The sequence below is a fragment of the Pygocentrus nattereri genome, chromosome 9 (genome assembly GCF_015220715.1).
Source record: "Pygocentrus nattereri isolate fPygNat1 chromosome 9, fPygNat1.pri, whole genome shotgun sequence".
Classification (NCBI taxonomy): domain Eukaryota; kingdom Metazoa; phylum Chordata; class Actinopteri; order Characiformes; family Serrasalmidae; genus Pygocentrus; species Pygocentrus nattereri.
The window spans coordinates 37,534,250-37,553,263 of NC_051219.1; the positions used below are offsets into that span (position 1 = coordinate 37,534,250).

The 19,014-nt window shown below is 42.7% G+C and overlaps 1 protein-coding gene across 2 annotated transcripts in view; it reads right to left on the minus strand.

Annotated features, from left to right (window-relative positions):
- megf6a (multiple EGF-like-domains 6a) overlaps positions 1–19,014 on the minus strand; it is a 46,093-nt gene that overhangs the window by 24,308 nt on the left and 2,771 nt on the right. For both annotated transcript variants that reach the window (XR_005130727.1, XM_017709913.2), the window contains exons 2-9: positions 13,760–13,882; positions 10,016–10,141; positions 3,489–3,611; positions 2,896–3,018; positions 2,656–2,793; positions 1,380–1,502; positions 539–661; positions 244–411 (exon numbers count right to left, since the gene is read on the minus strand). Coding sequence is in view for 1 of the 2 variants with exons in the window: in XM_017709913.2 (XP_017565402.2) it covers positions 244–411; positions 539–661; positions 1,380–1,502; positions 2,656–2,793; positions 2,896–3,018; positions 3,489–3,611; positions 10,016–10,141; positions 13,760–13,882 (1,047 nt within the window). In the remaining variant the exon portion in view is untranslated. The remainder of the gene's footprint in view (positions 1–243; positions 412–538; positions 662–1,379; positions 1,503–2,655; positions 2,794–2,895; positions 3,019–3,488; positions 3,612–10,015; positions 10,142–13,759; positions 13,883–19,014) is intronic.

Consider the following 19,014-nt stretch of genomic DNA (forward strand, 5'->3'; position numbering starts at 1 on the left):
CATCATTAAATCTCAAATTACACCATGACTCGATTCAATTAAACAAGCTTATTTGACCTCAAAAAATACTATGAATACACAAATGTGACTAGAGGAACTTTTTACACAGCAGTGGAAGATAAACATTTCAAAAACCTGAGATTTTTTTGGAATTGCAGTTTGTTTAAATTAACAAGGAACATAAATTAGGGGAGAAATGCAGGTTCCAGTGTTACTCAGCAAAACAACTTTGGCTATACTGACCAAACTTCTGCATGACGGTGCTCTCTGCTCTTAGCTCTCCAAAGGTGTCCTCTTCATAATCGTCATATCGTTCCAGAGGCTGAGGGTAGTCCTGCAGCAGAGTCACCTGTGGAAACGGTCTTTCCACCACCACACGACTGGACAGGGCTTCAACTGCTCTCTCCAGAGCTGGACAAGGGGACAAACTCAAGTCATATTACATTTGGTATATGTTCTCAGCAATGTTTTCACCTTCTGATATGTAAATGACAGCAGAGCTTCATTAATTAGAGTGCCTTTAGGGCACTGAACTCACGGATACAGGAGTGCCTGTCCTCAGCCAGGCGGTGTCCTAGGTGGCAGAAACACTGGTAGGACCCGGCTGTGTTCTGGCATGTATGTTCACAGCCTCCATTATCAGACAGACACTCATCTACATCTGTCAAAATAGAGCAAATCACAAGGTGTTTTTAACCCTAGCCACAAGCATCTTTTAACCCTTAAAAGTTGAAGTTATTAACAGAAAGACATAATTTAATTTAATATGAATTATTTCTTATTATTCTTCTTACTGTAGGAGGTGTGGATTTGAAACTTCCAGTTCATATATTTATCACATTTAAACATACTCAAATATATCGTTTAAACATACTTGGGCATATAAAAATTTTTTTTTTTCCAGATTAAGAGTCATAATTCTAGGAAATGTAAATGTGTAATAGTATAAATATTGTATTTATATTTCTTTCAGTACCTGAGTAAAAAATAAATCTCCCAAATTGACACGCAAAGTAACTCAGTGCAATTAAGTATTTATACCCAATTATATTTGTGTTCATAAACAGAAAGAGATAATTTAATATAATTTGAATTTGATGGCACCCCCCTGCGACCCTGACGGAGAAGCGGTTTGGAAAACAGAGGGATGGATGGATGAATTTGATGGGAAAAAGTTTTTGCTATGTTTTATCATTTGATGAAATTGAAACAGCGAAAAACACTGCAATGAATGTAATTCATCATGTACGTAACTGCATAATGAGCTATGTTAATATATAATTTCATTTAAACAGTATAGCAACACAACAACAATAACTCAACAAAGTATGATTTATGTTCTCCCGACTGAAAAATCTGAAGTGAACGAGCAGTAATACCATCACAGCCACAGCCGTCTGAGTTGAGCCTGTATCCTGCCCTGCAGTAGCATTCATAACCTCCAGGGTAATTGGTGCAGTCCTGTTCACAGCATGAGCTCCCCTCCACACATTCATCCAAGTCTGGAACACACAACAGCACTGGTGAATCTCCTCAAACACAACACAAGAAGCAAGCCCACGAGCCACTATTGCATGTTAAAGCCCTGCAGGCTGGGTACGTTTACTAAGCGCATTTCCAGTGAGGGAGAAGGGAGCCATAACTCAAAGAATATCCCACAGGTCACCGGCAGAGAAAACCACTTATCCCCATGGAGTGCCACACTCCAACTGGTGGAGTATATCACATAAAACATGAGCTTGTTTTTTTATATATATATATATATATATATATATATATATATTGCTGCTCTCACAACTCAGCCTTATGACTGTGTTATTAATTGTTGATTTGAACTGAAAGCTTTCACTCCCCTTTATGTCCACTTGACATTTGAAAGTTATAACTTTGGAAAAAAGAGCAAAACTCTTTCACCTCTTGTGAAAACTCTTCTGAAAAGATGTTATTTTTAAGAGGCCTAAGTAACTAAGCCTGTTTTAACAGGCCTAAGTAACTGCACATTGAGTTCAAACACTGGGCAGCAAAGTTTCGGCTTTAAGTATTACTGTTGCATCTGACCTGGGTTTACTGCATGGTTCCCAATCCTGACCCTGTAGTGACTGCATATTTTACTGTTCTGGCACACCTAATCCAATCAAAATCTAGTTCAAATAACATGCACCCTAAGAGCTGAAGTGGCATGTTTGATCAGGGAAACTTGTCAGGAAAAATGTCCTGGGCAAAGTTACTGCAGGAGCAAGTCTGGGAACCACTGGCATAACATACAGTCATATGCAAAGGTTTTGCGACCCTGGTCAAATGATATGTTTTATGATTTTTAAATGAAAATAAGTGCACATCTGTTACAGTCAAAACACACGTGCACATCTTAATGTACAGTTACTGTATATGAGTTGAATTTAACATATTCGAAATATAAAAAGTGGTGAGTTCAAAGGTTTTTTGCACGTTTTATGAAACATTTTCAATTTTGTTTTATTTTTGCAATAAATTCAGCAAATTAATAGAAATTGCAATGAAATTTGCAGACAAAGAGCCATATTTATGTTTGTTGAGGATGTGTTTAGCTTGTTTTCACAAAACCTTTGACCCGGGGTGACTGACATTTTGTGTATGAACATAGACAAAATGTTCTCGATCAAAACATCAGCTCACCCAAACATGTCTTGAGGTCCTCATCGAGTTGGTAACCCTGGTTACAGCTACAGACAGGTCCCAGTGTGCCATGCTGACAGTGGTGTGAGCAGCCTCCGTTTCCAGACTCACAACTGTTCACTATCTCCATTTCAATGCCTGTTAAAGAGTTCAATATAGGCACAATTGCATCATGACTGCATACAGGCCCCAGTTAGCAGATATGGCAGACAACAGTTTACTAGGTGAAAGGTGACTCACGGTAGCACTTCCTGCCCTCAGAACCCAGCTCATATCCAGGGTTGCAGATGCAGGAGAAGGAACCGGGACTGTTTCGGCAATCATGAGCACAACTAGCCTGTCCAGTCTCGCATTCGTCAACGTCTGAAATGCACAGAGAACCTAGGTCAATTTTCTCAAGAGTCAGTATTCCTGTGTGTCTTTAACGCTCATTCTAGATAATAAAGTCTTTCCTTTCTGTTCCATATCATTAGCCTGGGTCTCAGAGTGCAGCCCTTAAACACCAGATTGATGGGCTCATCACAAACTCAGGCCAGAAGTGATTATGACACTGACGCCATGAGGGAAGGCCCTACTGGCTGGCTATCTCTGCAAGTCTGGCCAGTTTAAGAAGATGAACCCAATTCCACAGCATGGAGTCTTCTCCTCCTCCTCTAAAAGAAAAGCAGTATTTCCATCCTTCCCCAATTTCCAAAGCCATGGGAAAGAAATCTTCCCAAAAAAAATTCATTACTGAGAGGACGTGCCATATGAAAGGGCTTTCCACAGCACTGCAACTGAAATGAGCTACAGGGTGGAAAGAGCCTCCAGTTTGTTCTGTCAGAGGCATTTACCTTCACAGCTCTTCTGATCCTGAGCCAGCATGTAGCCTCTGTGGCAGTCGCACAGGGCATGGCCGCCCACACTACGGCATGTGTGCATACACCCTCCATTCCTCTCCGCGCAGGGGTTTCTCACTGCAAAAGAAACCGATCACAGTTAGAGCTAACAACTCACGTCTTCACCCTCAATCAGACATACGTAAATCCACTGGAGGCTTCCATTAAAAAGTCTTTGCTTACAGTTTACACACTTCTACAGTATTGTATTTATGCAAGGAAACTTTCTCTCTGTATCTCAATTACACATGCTCCTCACTCACTCCCAACACCCGTGCCAACCCGCTCCTGGTGGCTTAGTGGTTAAAATGATAATTGTGGCTAAATGAGAGAGTGGTTGTGTTTCTCTGGGCATAAATAACATAATCACTTCCAGTACTTCACCCCTGAGAGGTGGACTGAGACAAGGCTGAGTTTGCTGCACTCCAGGGCTTTCAAGATTGCTGTTGCCTGGAAGTGAAACCATGTTGCTTAGGAAGAGGTCTGTTATTAAACACATGACACATGCAGAGACATCCTGAAATTTGAGGCCCGACAGAAGACTCTTTAATTCTTTGGTACGACTCATGCATTGTTGAGATACTGCAGATGATAAAGGATATTTGGAATCAAAATTCTTTTAAAGTGAAGAGAAAGGCCCAATAATAGACCAAATAATGCCGAATAAAATTTTGCTGGTCATTGGTTGGTTTTGAACTCAAAACTTGAAGATGTCATTTGGGTTAAGTTGAACACAAAGATTTCAGGCTGTATTCAGGTTAGATTCGTCAGGCCCATTTAAAGCTGTAATATAGTGTAAGATGAAAGAATGTTTGGTAAAGCCACAGCAGTGACAAGTTTCCACTCTGAACCTGGCACTGTAAATCTCTATTAGAAGACAAAAACAGTGCCAATGACAAATTTTTCATTGCTACCCTTCTGCTTCTATTGTCAAATATCCATCAGATACAGTACATTTAATTTAACAGCTCTTCAATATTATTTATTGACACTTTCACATTATTTATTGTAGATCCATAAAGACTGCCACCCCTTTGATGGATACTCTCCACTCTCATTTGTCTGTCTTCACCTAATTTTGAATAGCAGTGTTTCACTAGAGAACAATGGGTTTTGCTGAGTCTCCAGATACTGAATAGGCCAAAGTGAAAGTGGGCTTTGGCAGGCATGCAAAGGTTGACACTGGGTTTGGAAGAAGATGATGCTCCAGTCTGAGTAATGTAAGAGCTTCTTGGTGGAAACTGCAGTCAGGCAATTTCAAAGCAGGCCAAAAAGCACTGCAATGTAACGTATTAGTTTTTGTGCACTTCACACTCCACCGGCTGAGCTCTGTCTTCCATCTCAATGCAAGGCTTCAATCGGAGTCTTTGTTTTTTTAACACTGTATAATTGTCAGCGCTAAATGTGATGCCACTAACCATTAAGAACAAAGCATTAAACTCCACACTCCCTTCATTAAGACATTTTATCAGTCTCTGACGGCTTGGAAGATTTAAAGCTGTAATACACACCAGTCTGGCACTTGTTCAAGAAGGAGTGTGAATCAGCGCTATTGATGGTGTGGTAGAAGCCTATAGACTGCCAGGAGTGTAGAGAACGTTTCACATCTGGGAGCTTTAGCAGATACTCTCCTTCCCACTGCAAGCCATAAACTCTTCCATACATACTGTACATCCAAGAACCACATATCCATTAATGATTCAGGATTTATGACTGTGGTTTTGGCACAAAGCTTTTTTTAATTCTTATCCTCGTCTGGCTTTCACGCACAGTGACTTAGGGTATGTAAATTGGGCCTGTTTATAGACCGCGCTATAAATATCACAGAAGAAGCTAGATAAACAGAGAAATCAGTGGCCATGGGCTACAGCGCTAACTGGGGTCCAATTATCATGTAACGCAGAGGCCTGCTCCTAACTATGTCCATTACATGCTTATCTCTGGTTCCACCTCTAGATAACCCAGTCCGGATTTTAGGACCATCCTATAACATTCAACTTCTTATAAAAGGCATTGTCTAACTCTTTCCTACTACATCCCTATTACAACTAATGGGACATTAGTAAAAAATTTGGAGATATTGACTACCACTGTAGTTGAGATACATGCATGTCCACACTGGACATAGTAAAACATTTCAACACGTGGAACTGGTGCTTTTTGTGTGCTACTGTGTTTTCTAAGAAATTCATAAAAGCACCTGTTTTTATTGTTCTATTGTTTTTATTGCTCAATGCACCACAAGTTTCTGAAAGCGCTTATGTGAATTATTCCATGAAAAGAATGCCTTTTTTATAATAATAATAATAATTATTGTTATTATTGGTTGCATTCATTAAACCTTTGTCATGCTCAAATGAACAACTGTTTAGTGACCTGATGATGAAAAAGTTCTATCATTCAAGCCTTTAGGGCAGGTAGATTAAAAAACAGGATGTTTTGCATTTATTCAGCACAGAGAGGGGGTGACAACATCGATCGCCACGAAAGGCAAGAAGGTAGGATGCGAGTGCTGCTGCGAGGAGTGCGATTGCTGCTGCGACCGTGACCCCTGCCTCCAGTGTCCTTCCTGAGCCTGGGGTGGCAAAGTGCTGCAGCTATGTAATGTAAAATTTCATATAATGTAAAGTTGAGGACAGGGAATGTGGTAGCCAGTTTTGACATATTCTACCCTGTCACATTGCCTCCATCACAACGCAAGTACAACTAAGTAGCACTTTTTAGAAAAAAGGTGGTCACACCAGCTCCTCTTACCATACAGGTGACCTTCTCTTTCTATATTAGTACACTTTGTAGTTCTACAATTACAGACTGAAGTCCATCTGTTTCTCTGATACTTTGTTAGCCCCCTTTTACTCCATTAACCAATGATCAAGACAGGACCAACTCAGAGCAGGTATTATTTAGGTGCTGAGAACCGAAATTATACAGTCAACAGAGTCTTTTGGGAAGCATAATGTGACCACTGATGTAGGACTAAAGGACGGCCAACACAAAGCGTGCTGCCACAGGCTTCTTTCTCTGACCTAAGATCTACAAGGTTGACCAGCAAGGTGGGAGTGTTCAAGACAGTGGACAGTGAGTGGACACTATGTCTAACAGTAATTGGGGGCTAAGAAAGTATGCAGAGAAACAGATGGACTACAGTCTGTAACTGTACTACTGTAATTACAAAGTGCACCTATATGGTAAGTGGACCTGATTAACTGGACACTGAGTGTAGATAAATCTAGGTTTACTTATTCAGTGGCTGGTCGGTTTGTATTCCTATTCATATGTTTGCATGCTTACAATGATAGTTTGTAACACAAACAAAATAAAAATGTCAGATTTTTTTTTTTACTTTATTAGAATATGCTTCTTACATGTCCAAATAGGGTGGAGAAATCATATTACTAAATAGAGCATATTCAACAGTAGAAATATCCAAAGTTTTGGAGGGTTAAACGTGGTTCAGATAAACAATTTGAATTTCTGGATTTTTTCTGGAATTGCAGAGAGGAAAACTTTGACTGTTGTCTGTGCGTATGCACCAAACAACAGGTCAGAGTATTCAGCCTTCCTGGAGCGAGTGGGCGGGGTTCTGGAAAGGGTCCCGCCTACAGACTCCATAGTCCTACTGGGAGACTTCAATGCTCACGTTGGCAATGACTGGGAGACCTGGAGAGGCGTGATTGGGAAGAACGGCCTGCCCGATCTAAACCCGAATGGTGAGTTGTTATTGGACTTCTGTGCCGGGCATGGATTGTCCATAACGAACACCAAGTTCGAACACAAGGATGTTCATAAGTGTACATGGTACCAGAGCTCCTTGGGTCAAAGGTCAATGATCGACTTTGTTGTCGTTTCATCTGACTTGGGACCATATGTTCTGGACACTAGGGTGAAGAGAGGTGCTGAGCTGTCAACTGATCACCATCTGGTGGTGAGTTGGATCAGATGGCAGGGAAGACTGATGGTCAGACCCGGTAGGCCCAAGCGAATAGTGAGGGTGTGCTGGGAACGACTTTCAGAGGCCCCAGTTCGGAATGATTTCAACTCCCACCTCCGGGAGAGCTTTTCTCACGTCCCGGAGGAGGTAGGGGACATGGAGTCTGAATGGACCCTGTTCAAAACCTCCATTGTGGAAGCTGCCAGGCGTAGCTGTGGCCAAAAGCTTGTGGGTGCCTGTCGGGGCGGTAACCCAAGAACCTCCTGGTGGACACCGGTGGTGAGGGAGGCCGTCAAGCTGAAGAAAGAGGCCTTTAGGGACTGGTTGGCCTGAAGGACTCCCGATTCAGCAGATAGGTACCGACAGGCAAAAAAGGTGGCAGCTACAACTGTGGCAGAAGCAAAATCCAGGGCATGGGAGGAGTTTGGTGAGGCCTTGGAAAAAGACTTTCGTTCGGCCTCAAAGAGGTTCTGGACAACTGTGGAGGGGTCGGGGTGGCTGCGCCTAAGCTGTATTCGGCAAGGGTGGAGAAACTCTGACTTCAAATGAGGATATTGTCGGTCGGTGGAAGGAGCACTTTGAGGAACTTCTTAATCCGGGAGACGTGCCTCCCTCACGGGAGTCAGGGCCAGAGGCTTCTGGGGTGTCAAGTTGCATTTCCCTGGTGGAGATCACTGAGGTAGTTGGTAAGCTCCTCAGTGGTAAGGCACCGGGGGTGGATGAGATTCGTCCAGAAATGCTTAAGGCTCTGGATATTGTGGGGCTGTCATGGCTAACACGCCTTTGCAATATTGCATGGACCTCGGGAACAGTACCCTTGGACTGGCAGACTGGGGTGGTGGTCCCTATTTTTAAAAAGGGGGACCAGAGGGTGTGTGCCAATTATCGGGGTATCACACTGCTCAGCCTCCCTGGGAAAGTCTATGCAAAGGTGCTGGAAAGGAGACTCCGACCGATAGTTGAACCTCAGATTGAGGAGGAACAATGTGGATTCCGTCCCGGCCGTGGAACAATGGATCAGCTTTTCACCCTCTCACAGATTGTTGTGGGGGCATGGGAGTTTGCCAACCCAGTCTACATGTGTTTTGTGGACTTGGAGAAGGCTTATAACCATGTTCCTCGAGATATCTTGTGGGAGGTCCTCTGGGAGTATGGGGTGCCGGGGCTACTACTCCGGGCTATCCAATCTCTGTACTCCCGGAGTGAGAGCTGTGTCCGTATACTCGGCATTAAGTCAGACTCTTTCAGGGTTAGCGTTGGACTTCGCCAGGCTTGTGCTCTGTCTCCACTCTTGTTCGTGATATTCATGGACAGAGTGTCCGGGCGTAGCCGGGGTCAGGAGGGCATTATGTGTGGAGGCCGGAGGGTGGCGTCTCTGCTATTTGCAGATGATGTTGTTCTTTTGGCGGAATCACATGGATGCCTCCAACGCTCGCTGGAGCGGTTTGCAGCTGAGTGTGAAGCGGTTGGTATGCGGATCAGCACCTCCAAGTCTGAGTCCATGGTCTTGGCCCGGAAAAGGATGGCATGCCCACTCCAGGTAAGGGGAAAGGACCTGCCCCAGGTGGAGGAGTTTAAGTATCTTGGGGTCTTGTTCACGAGTGACGGGAAGAGGGATCGTGAGATCGGCCGCAGGCTGGGACAGGCGGCAGCAGTAATGCGGTCACTGTACCAGACTATATTGGTGAAGAGGGAGTTGAGCCAAAAGGCGAAGCTCTCTGTTTACCGGTCGATCTACATCCCAACCCTCACCTATGGTCATGAGCTGTGGGTAACTACCGAAAGAACGAGATCGCGAGTACAAGCGGCGGAAATGAGCTTTCTTCGTCGGGTGGCGGGCTACACGCGCTGCGATAGAGTGAGAAGCTCGGTCATCCTGAAGGAGCTCAGAGTAGAGCCGCTACTCCTCTGCATTGAGAGGAGCCAGTTGAGGTGGTTCGGGCATCTGATCCGGATGCCCCCTGGACGCCTCCCGGTGGGGGTGTTCCAGGCACGGCCTACCGGGACAAGACCCCGGGGCCGCCCTAGGACCCGCTGGAGGGATTATGTCTCCAAGTTGGCCTGGGAGCGGCTTGGGGTCCCCGGGAATGAGCTGGAGGAAGTTGCGGGGGACAGGGTCATCTGGGATTCTCTGCTCTCCCAACTGCTACTGCGACCCTGTTTGGACTAAGCGGGCAACGACGATGATGATGATGATGGATTTTTGATGTAGTTAAAATTGCTTCCCTAAGTCAACTAAGACAGACTAACTGTTACTATCCTTATTGGGAAAAGGAAAACAACTCATTGAACTTTTATAGTCAGTTCTGCTACAATCCTACAGCTGTTATTCTTCACCATTCCCACACTAGGGAGCAAAAAACGTGACTACATCAACATTTTAGCTCAGTCTTTGCACTTTAGAGTAATTGCCCTTTTATTATACTATCAGATGATCCGGTCTAAATCTGGGAAGGAAGAACATTCCACCAGTTTTCAGTCATCAGTTGAACGCCATGGCAATAAAGTGACTCCTAAAAAAAGTTGCATGAGAGAGTACTGAAGTACTTACATTTGCAGTGCTTGCCATCAGCAGCGAGCTGGTAGTTGTGTCTGCAGCGGCACTGGAAGCGGGCAGGAGAGAGCTGCGCACACTCCTGTTCACAGCCTCCATTACTGATAGCACAGGAGAGAACAGCTGAAGAACACAGAGATTAATGTGAGTAAGATGAGTCACGCAGTCAGAGATACTGCAGAAATGCACAAGCGTTCAGATAACAGTGGCAGGAATCAACAAAGCAGGTACTGTACACTGCATATTCTTATGACACCGTGTTATGGGGTGTTAGAGCAGAGAAAAGACTCAAATCTGTAGTGCTGGAGTCTCCATAACCCACTCTGGGTCGTTTTTGGAGGTGCTAGCACCACACAAAATGAAGCAGAAGACAATGCAATTCTTTGATGTTTGTCAAAAAGTATAGGCTGCAAGGACACAACCAACCAATCCGTCAAACTGGCTGTCACCATGGAAACACCAAAGACAACAGAGTTCATGACCTGCAAAAGTTTGAAACGAAAAAGTTTTTTGCCTTTCGAAAAATCACATTTATTGTGGAAGATATAATAAGTTATATATGTGTTCAAATTAATTAATTAATCAGAATACATCATGCAAAAAATGAGTAACGGCCTATAGCTAATAATAAAACAATTATGAAAACACCTCTTTGAGTAAAATTATACATTTGAAAGACATTCGTTTTTTTCAACATATATGTTAATTATGTCCTTTGTTAATTATGTCTGTGTGCTATCCTGCTTTTAACTTGTACGTTTTTCTGAATTACTAAAAAGTGCTAAACTAGAATAAAAATCCCAAACTGTGGAACTGCACATAAGTTATTGCTAATGTATACTGTGTTCCTCGGAATTTCACTATGCCAGCTGATGTATAGCCAGAACTATCTCTGTATGGTTCTCTGTGGGACTATTCAAATGCCATTCTTAGGAAATTTCAGGAGATAGCTTTCAGTATCTTCCGTTATTTAAAGCCTATTAAAAACACTCAGATTGCACCATCTCTTCCTTAGGAGAACACTGGAAAGCCAAACATGCTTCTCATCGCCACTGAGCTCTAGGAATGTGATACTCGATGGTCCTGCCATTCAACTGTTTTCACAGCGATCACCATCGCAGAAGAGAAACCAATAATAACACTGAGCAAAACAGCCACAGCCAATTAGTTCTACACCATTTAAAAAGCCAACAAACAGAAGTCGATAAGGGCAGAATCAAGGGGCGTGATCATGGTGGACCTTGCCAGCGTGCCTCTCCCTCCCTGGCATACCACTGGTACTCATCCATGTGATTTCCACACAGTGATGGTCACATAAAAGGTTTTGATGTTATCCTGGATTTAATATTTTCAATTAGGAAACATGCATACAAATGTTTCATTAAGCTGAGATGCCTATGTAGTAATACTTTGCTATATAGCTTTGTTAAAATGTCTTCCTTTGTATGCAGAGCAGTTTAGCCCAAACAATCTGACGGTCTTCTTTTCTGAGCTCCAAAGGTGGTTTATACACCTTCAAGGTTTGAGTGCAGACAAAGCAAGAGGATAAAATGTCTGGAGTATGGCGTTGTTCTCAAAAAACGTATTAATAAAAGTCTTAAATATTTACATATGTCCTGTTTTCCTCAAATTATACATGGTTAGTCTTTAATAGATCAAGTTTGCCTAAAACATACTTCTTCATTAAATCATTTTAAAAAGCTTTGGGAAAACTGAAAATTACAGGCAATTTTTTCCACCCTGTCATTGGCTCTGTCCTAATGATGATGTTGTTTTAGAGCCGTAAACTGTCCTAACTGTTGGTGACTTCCCAGTCTGTCTCCCTCCTCTGTTCAGAGAAATGCAGTTGTGGAACCTCCCGACCACCCCTGTCATTATGCAGGGTCAAATAAAGGTTACAGTCAAACTGCAGGTAAACACACAACACATTCAATGTGTCTTTGAAGAAGTGCCAGTGTTTACTGTACAAGATTACTGCAGAGTTGTTTCTCAGACACAAAGAACAGTCTAATCCAAGTTTAATATCAGCACTACACAGTAACACGTGTTGTTATTGCAAACGCCATCCAACACTGATTATATGTAAAATATTTGCAAGCTTTGTCCTCAGAAAGCCCAGCTTTCTGTACATGCTTCACCTAAAACCACTTTAAAATGCCACTATTTATAAAAAAACATCTGTCATTAAACACTCAATGTCTTTCCAAGTAATGATGGCAGTGTTTTAAGGATGGCTGGAGTTTTGGCTTGCGAGTTTTCCATAAAGTGGTACAGTTTAGAAGCAAAGGCCTGGGGAAAAGAATGTTTCCGAGAGTAAAAGAGTGATACTGTAATGTGAAAATACGTTCGCAGCAGAGCTCTGTTCTAAATTAGGAATAATAAACGGGCATACCTGCTGGCTTTAAACCACACTTTATGGTTATCTAAAACAGGGCAGAAGTACGATTAACAACTTTTTTGAATGAACATGCAGCAAAGAAAAAAAAAGATTCTGTCTGGATGAAAACCTTTATGATTAATTATCAAATCTGTCTCTGATTTAACTGCACTCGGCTGGTTCTCCTTTTCGCTGGGCTCCAGGGGCGCTTGTGGATTATATCTGGGCCTACGGCCCTGGACTGCTCAAGCCTGGTGGGACAAGCTGAAGACTAGGTCCCAGCAGAGAAGGCTGCAGAACTGTGGGACTCGTAGGAGCACGATGTAGCTACTGCTTCATACCCACAGTGCAGCAGCAGATGGATTAATGACTTCTGTTTGAAAGTGCTCTAAAGCACAGGCCTGCGTCCAGAGCGCAGATTTCATTAATGGCAAAGCAAGGGTAGGTCTGTGGTGGACTTATAAATGGAAAACAGTGGAAATTATATATCAAAGCTGTCTCTCAACTGGATGTCATATTGTCTACATAAATATTCTTTCATTTCATTTAAACAAATTACAGTTACTGTACAGTAATAACAAACACCTTTCCAGTAAGAAGAAGGATTTCTTAGAGACACTTGGCAAGTCTTGGTACAGGATATCTAGACTAAAGCCGTGAAACACATCTTCATCATTAAGAATGACCCTCGGAAAGTCACAAAGAATCCTCCATAAGTAAATGTGTCAAAGAACAGAGGAGGCTGAGGCTTTTCTGGATAATTAAATGCACCTGGATGATAATTCCGCTTAAGCATAAGGACTGAACTTCAAACGACATAGAGGAATTTTCTAAGCTAGCATTAGCACTCTTTGTGTGGCACTCACACCAAAATCCATCCAAAACTTTGGCAGATTAAATCGTGATGGATTTTAGTCATACGTCTGGTTAATCAAAAGTTGTTATTCAGGAAATCCTGTAGGGCACTACTGCAGTGTAATGTGGAAAGTTAGAACCTGCTTTTTGTCTGACACCTTCCACACCAGAGTATTCTCAGTGAATGACTGGGACACTTTGCAGTGTCCTGGCAGTGGGTCAAGGGAAATCTTTGGAGGGATGCACTGTTCTACTTCAAATCTGACCACAAACCCACCATGACAAGGCCTATACAGTACAGAACAGTAGGAAACATCTAACTATTATGAAAACAAAAGCTTCTTTGATTTCCTCTCATGCGCAAAGCTGAAGGTAGAGTCCTCTGTTGGCTTTGAAGGAATTCCCAGCTGCTGAAAAGCAAGCTGCCTTTAGATTGCGCTGATAGAAGCCTCCAGAAGTTCGAGCCAAGGCCAGTGTGTTAGCTTTCGTGAAACCCCAGCGTGACTCACCTATACAGGTGCGGCCATCAGTATGTAGACGAAAGCCTGGGTTACACTCGCAGTAGTAGGAGCCTCTGGTGTTCACACATCTGTGCTGGCAGCCTCCGTTGTGGACCTGGCACTCATCGATATCTGTAGACAAACAGAAACGACACACAAAAGCACTCAGTGACTTGATTTCATCTCGAAATGTGTTTCATGGTTTGTTCACTCCAAGGTTCTTAACCCTGTTATTCAGTGAAGGATATCATCTGTGTCTAGTACTATGAAAACAATATAATGAATCACTGAGCTCTGACAGGCCATTTGTACGGCTCAAATTAATGAGTTGTTTCCAGGGCTGGGACACATCAATTTAGCCATCTGATCACATAACAGCCTCTTAGTAACTGAAGTCGTCTAACGCCCTCCAAAACCAACAATCAACACTGCTCTAAGCCACTGCTGAAATACTGAAATCAAAGCAAACCGCCTCTGAGCATTTTTTAATGTGCTTTTGGACGAGGCTCTAAAAACACACTTACCGAGCAGCATATTTGAGGCTGCTTGTATGAAGAGCATCACTACAGTGAAAATCTAAAATCAGCTCATGCTGTAATTCCCCCCATCTCAATACGCTCTTTGTGTTGTGTCCACTACAGTCTGGCTTGGCTCCTCTTGTGGCCAAAAGCCAAAACCAAACCTGAGTCCTGCAATCAGAACCACCATCAGAGTAGTGTTTTCTGTGCCCAGGGCTTTTAGCAGCTCTAAGATCAATGTTTTTACACAAGTGCACAATTAAAATTTATAAACACTAAAATAAAGGTGCCAAAAAGGGATCTTCGGAGCGATGCCGCAGACGAATCAATTTTGGTTCCCTGAATAACCTTTTAATGGTCTGTTCCTTGTGGAGGTTAACTGATACTAAGCTGAAAGGTTCTTTGGGGAACTAAAAGTGTTTCTTCTGTTTAAGACTTTTTGGCACCAAGCAAAACGTGACAGATGAGTGTAGACTTCGCTACCACATTAATGCAAAGACTTTCACTTTCAAAACGAATTCACATCTCTTTCTCTTTCAGTGACCTGAAGCAAAATTAGATTGCACATCGCTGCTTCCAGGTAAAAGAACAAGCATTTGGAAATCACCTACAAAATGCTTCAATGTCTTGAAGTAATGCCTTTGTGCTTGTCATAAATATCCTCTTCCCCCTGCCGATACCACTGCAGCTATAACAAAGATAGTGACAGGAACACAGAGGCTGTGGAGGCCATTCAGAGGGGAGAGTCAAAATGCTTTGGTGGTCTCACACAGCTAGAAGATGAAGCATCGCTGAATGAGTGGCAGGTTTGGCTGTTAGTAACCATCTGGGGGCTAACTGTGTCAGGCTGAGAGTTATGTGCACTGCACAGTAGAGGTTAACATGCCTACCAGGAGAGGTTCAGAGAGTTATAGCACTGCTTAGCCTGTTTTTAAGAGGTGACTGTGCCCAAATCACTGAGCTCCCTGGGAGTTTACATGGAACATATTCTGAGATGATTAACTGTGGTCATTAGACCTGTCTGTCAAATAACTGTTTTAATCAGTCATATTTTATACACTTTTGTCAGACTTGGCATAGAAATTTAACTATGGAAGCTGTAAAAAGACGTATGTACTGGAACATCTGTTCCACAATCCATTCCATGTTGATCTTCTGCAGTTGAACAAAATAAGATGATTTACATTAGCCCTCCCAGGCAGGTAAAGCTCAATTTGCTACCTTTGAGATCGAAATGTTTTCCAGAGAAGGATGTTAGTACATCGACAGACTTACGCTTGACTGTCGGAATCTTTTCCCCAAAGCCTAATAAACAAAACTTTGTAGTGATATACATACTAATCACTTACACTTATGATAGTTAAAGCCCAGTCAAGGATCATTTTTGGATGATTTTTTTAATATGGCAACAACAAATGCAGCCACCAAAACCCTCCTTGTATATCTACGGTGTCTTGCAACAGCAAACTCCTAAAAAAGGCACAGTTTCAGCATTTTCTGAACATCCGCTTAGCAATTTCCTCTTGGTGGGGGTCTGGCAGGAACTGAGATGGAGCAGAGCCTCCGATGTGTGATAATTAGAGGTGAGAGGCTGTGAACGAGGGGGCAAAACATGACAAGTTGTGTTTGCAATCAGCACTTAAAACTTCACATAATTCATTAGAACATTCAGACCTGCCCTGCAGCTTTGGAAGGATTACAGTACCACAATTCCACTGCGTCCCAAAGGAAGCTAATTTGGAAATAATGTTGGACAACTGTGTGTAGTTTATGGAATCTGTTCATCAACCAGAATATGTTTATATGTTCACCTTGTGGAACATTATCTTGGAAGTTTTCACCCGGCTCACCTAACATTCAGCATCCAGCCATTACAGATTATGTTTGGAGTCAGCAGGCAGAACCTTCTGAGAACATCCTGAAATCAACTGCAGAAAAGATTGGAGCAGTTACGCGATTACATGCACTAAACTTCACTATGTCTCCTGATTCTGAACTGTATCTTGAAATAGATGCAGTCACTAGCCAAGTCATTAGACAGTCTGGCTAGCCCTCAGAAGCAGAGAGAGACTGATAGAGAGCTTTGATTACCTGTAGTAATAGGCGAATTAAAAGGCCCCATTTACAGCACATTTCCTAAAGAGAGGATTAGAATACTGTTTAAGCAGGCCCCATGATGTCCTGCATCTCCATACTGAGAGGGGTTTACTTATCTCGCCACTGTGTGGCAGACTGATAATATTCTAACTGCTATTGGCATCTCCTGAAAGAGCGCACCTATCTAGCTGTTCTTTGTCATGTTTAATCATCTAGCATACTTCTATGATGGGCCAAACATCTGGCTATACTATGACGCGCTTATTAAAACCTCTCAATAGTGTACAACAGCAGATCTGGTTCAGATTAGAAAGCAGCCAGAGAAGCTGAAGCAGCTATAATAACGCAAGGTAATGGTGAAACAGTGGTGAATTTGCATGTAGAATCAAAGGATTGCAGCTAATTCCACAACCCATCAATCATCCTGGTGTTGCTCCCATGCCACAGAGCTCCGCCAGACTGCTAACAGAATTTCTCCTCATGCAGCCAAGAACCACATCCATCCCATACTCACATCAGCACAGCGAGAAAACAAAGCTCTTCTGTTAAAATGACTTTCAGTGACTTTAAAAACAATTCATGGAAAATCAACCAATGCTACAAAGTGCACATAATCCATTTTTCTTGTCTATCTGAACACAGAATAGCAGGGCTGCTCGTCAGATCATGCCACAGCATTTGCCAGGTATTATTCGTGCAATGTTATAGCTCAGCACAACAGATGACAAATTAAGAGCCAACCTTGCTGTCTAAACCACTGATATACGGAATGCAGCGTGCATATGTGTTGAAAGATGTGGAGTATCCACAGCACACCGTGAGTCTCAAAACAAGCCCTGAGAAGATCACGGACACTACAAGAGTAATAGAGACCACCTGTCCAGGAGAACTGGGAGGAATCTTAATTACAATGGCCCAGAGCCAGGAGCCGATCAGAGGCTATGTGCAGAATGGGGCCTACAGAGAGAGGAAAGGCCCTGGCCCATTCACAATACCTGGAGTAAATAAACACTATAGTTATTTCTCATGAGGCCAGACAGAGATGAATTCACTGGGGGACATAGCCCTAGCCCTATTGAATTAGTTAGTAGAACCAACTACATGTGTGACCTTAAGCATTAATTTGGTCTTGAGGACTAAGGTGGCTCCTCAGGTTGATAAACAATGGCCCACTGCTGTAATTTGTTACACTCACCATAATTAAATCTAAAACTAGCCTCAAATTACTCACATTTACTATCACAGCTTAAAGGTCTAATTTGAGACCTTTTGAGTCTTGGAAAAAGGCATCTCCAATAATTTAATGGCTTCAGAGATTCCAATGGCTGAAATAGAAACGTCACATCAAACTGGGTTTCTATAAAGGAATAAGGATTGGAACAAAGGTGATACTAAAGAGTGCCAAAATCACAGTCTGTACACCACATTGTTGGAGAAAAGATAGGGCACATCATAAAGCAGAGAGGCCAAATGTAGCTCCAACTGCTGTAAATAAAGAGGATCAGAGACATTCTGATAGATGAAAAGGTAACAGACACTGCAATGAATGCAGAGTCATCATCATGCCAAGCAAGTCTTCCTTTAATCAAACACACATTTACTTTAGTTTCATTTTTCCATTCGGAGCCATTTAATCTAACCCTGCAACCCAAACATCTACTTAACGTTAAAGCCCAAGCGTTCATATTTAAGGCTAGCATTAGAGATGCCTTCTTCTAAACAACGCAGCTCTGAAGTACCCAGTGGCTTACACTGTATGTTCCACAGTAATCACGCAACAAATATTTAAACAAGCTTTATCATTTACAACCCCAATTCCAAGTTGGGACGTTGTGTAAAACATAAATAAAAACAGAATACAATGATTTGCAAATCCTTTTTAACCTATATTCAATTGAATACACTACAAAGACAAGATATTTAATGTTCGAATGGATAAACTTTGTTTCTTGCAAATATTCACTCATTTTGAATTTGATGCCTGCAACACGTTCCAAAGAAGTTGGGACAGGGGCGTGTTTACCACTGTGTTACATCACCTTTCCTTTTAACAACACTCAATAAGCGTTTGGGAACTGAGGCCACTAACTGTTGAAGCTTTGCAGGTGGAATTCTTTCCCATTCTTGCTTGATGTACAACTTCAGTTGCTCAACAGTTCGGGGTCTCCATTGTCGTATTTTGCGCCACACATTTTCAGTGGGAGACAGGTCTGGACTGCAGGCAGGCCAGTCTAATACCTGCACTCTTTTACTATGAAGCCACGCTGTTGTAACACGTGCAGAATGTGGCTTGGCATTGTCTTGCTGAAATAAGCAGGACGTCCCTGAAAAAGACGTTGCTTGGATGGCAGCAGATGTTGCTCCAAAACCTGTATGTACCTTTCAGCATTAATGGTTCCTTCACAGATGTGCAAGTTACCCATGCCATGGGCACTAACACACACCCATACCATCAGAGATGCTGGCTTTTGAACTTTGTGCTGTTAACAATCCAGATAGTCCTTTTCCTCTTTGGCCCGGAGGACACGACGTCCATGATTTCCAAAAACAGTTTGAAATGTGGACTCATCAGACCACAGGACACTTTTCCACTTTGCGTCAGTCCATTTCAGATGAGCTCGGGCCCAGAGAAGCCGGCGATGTTTCTGG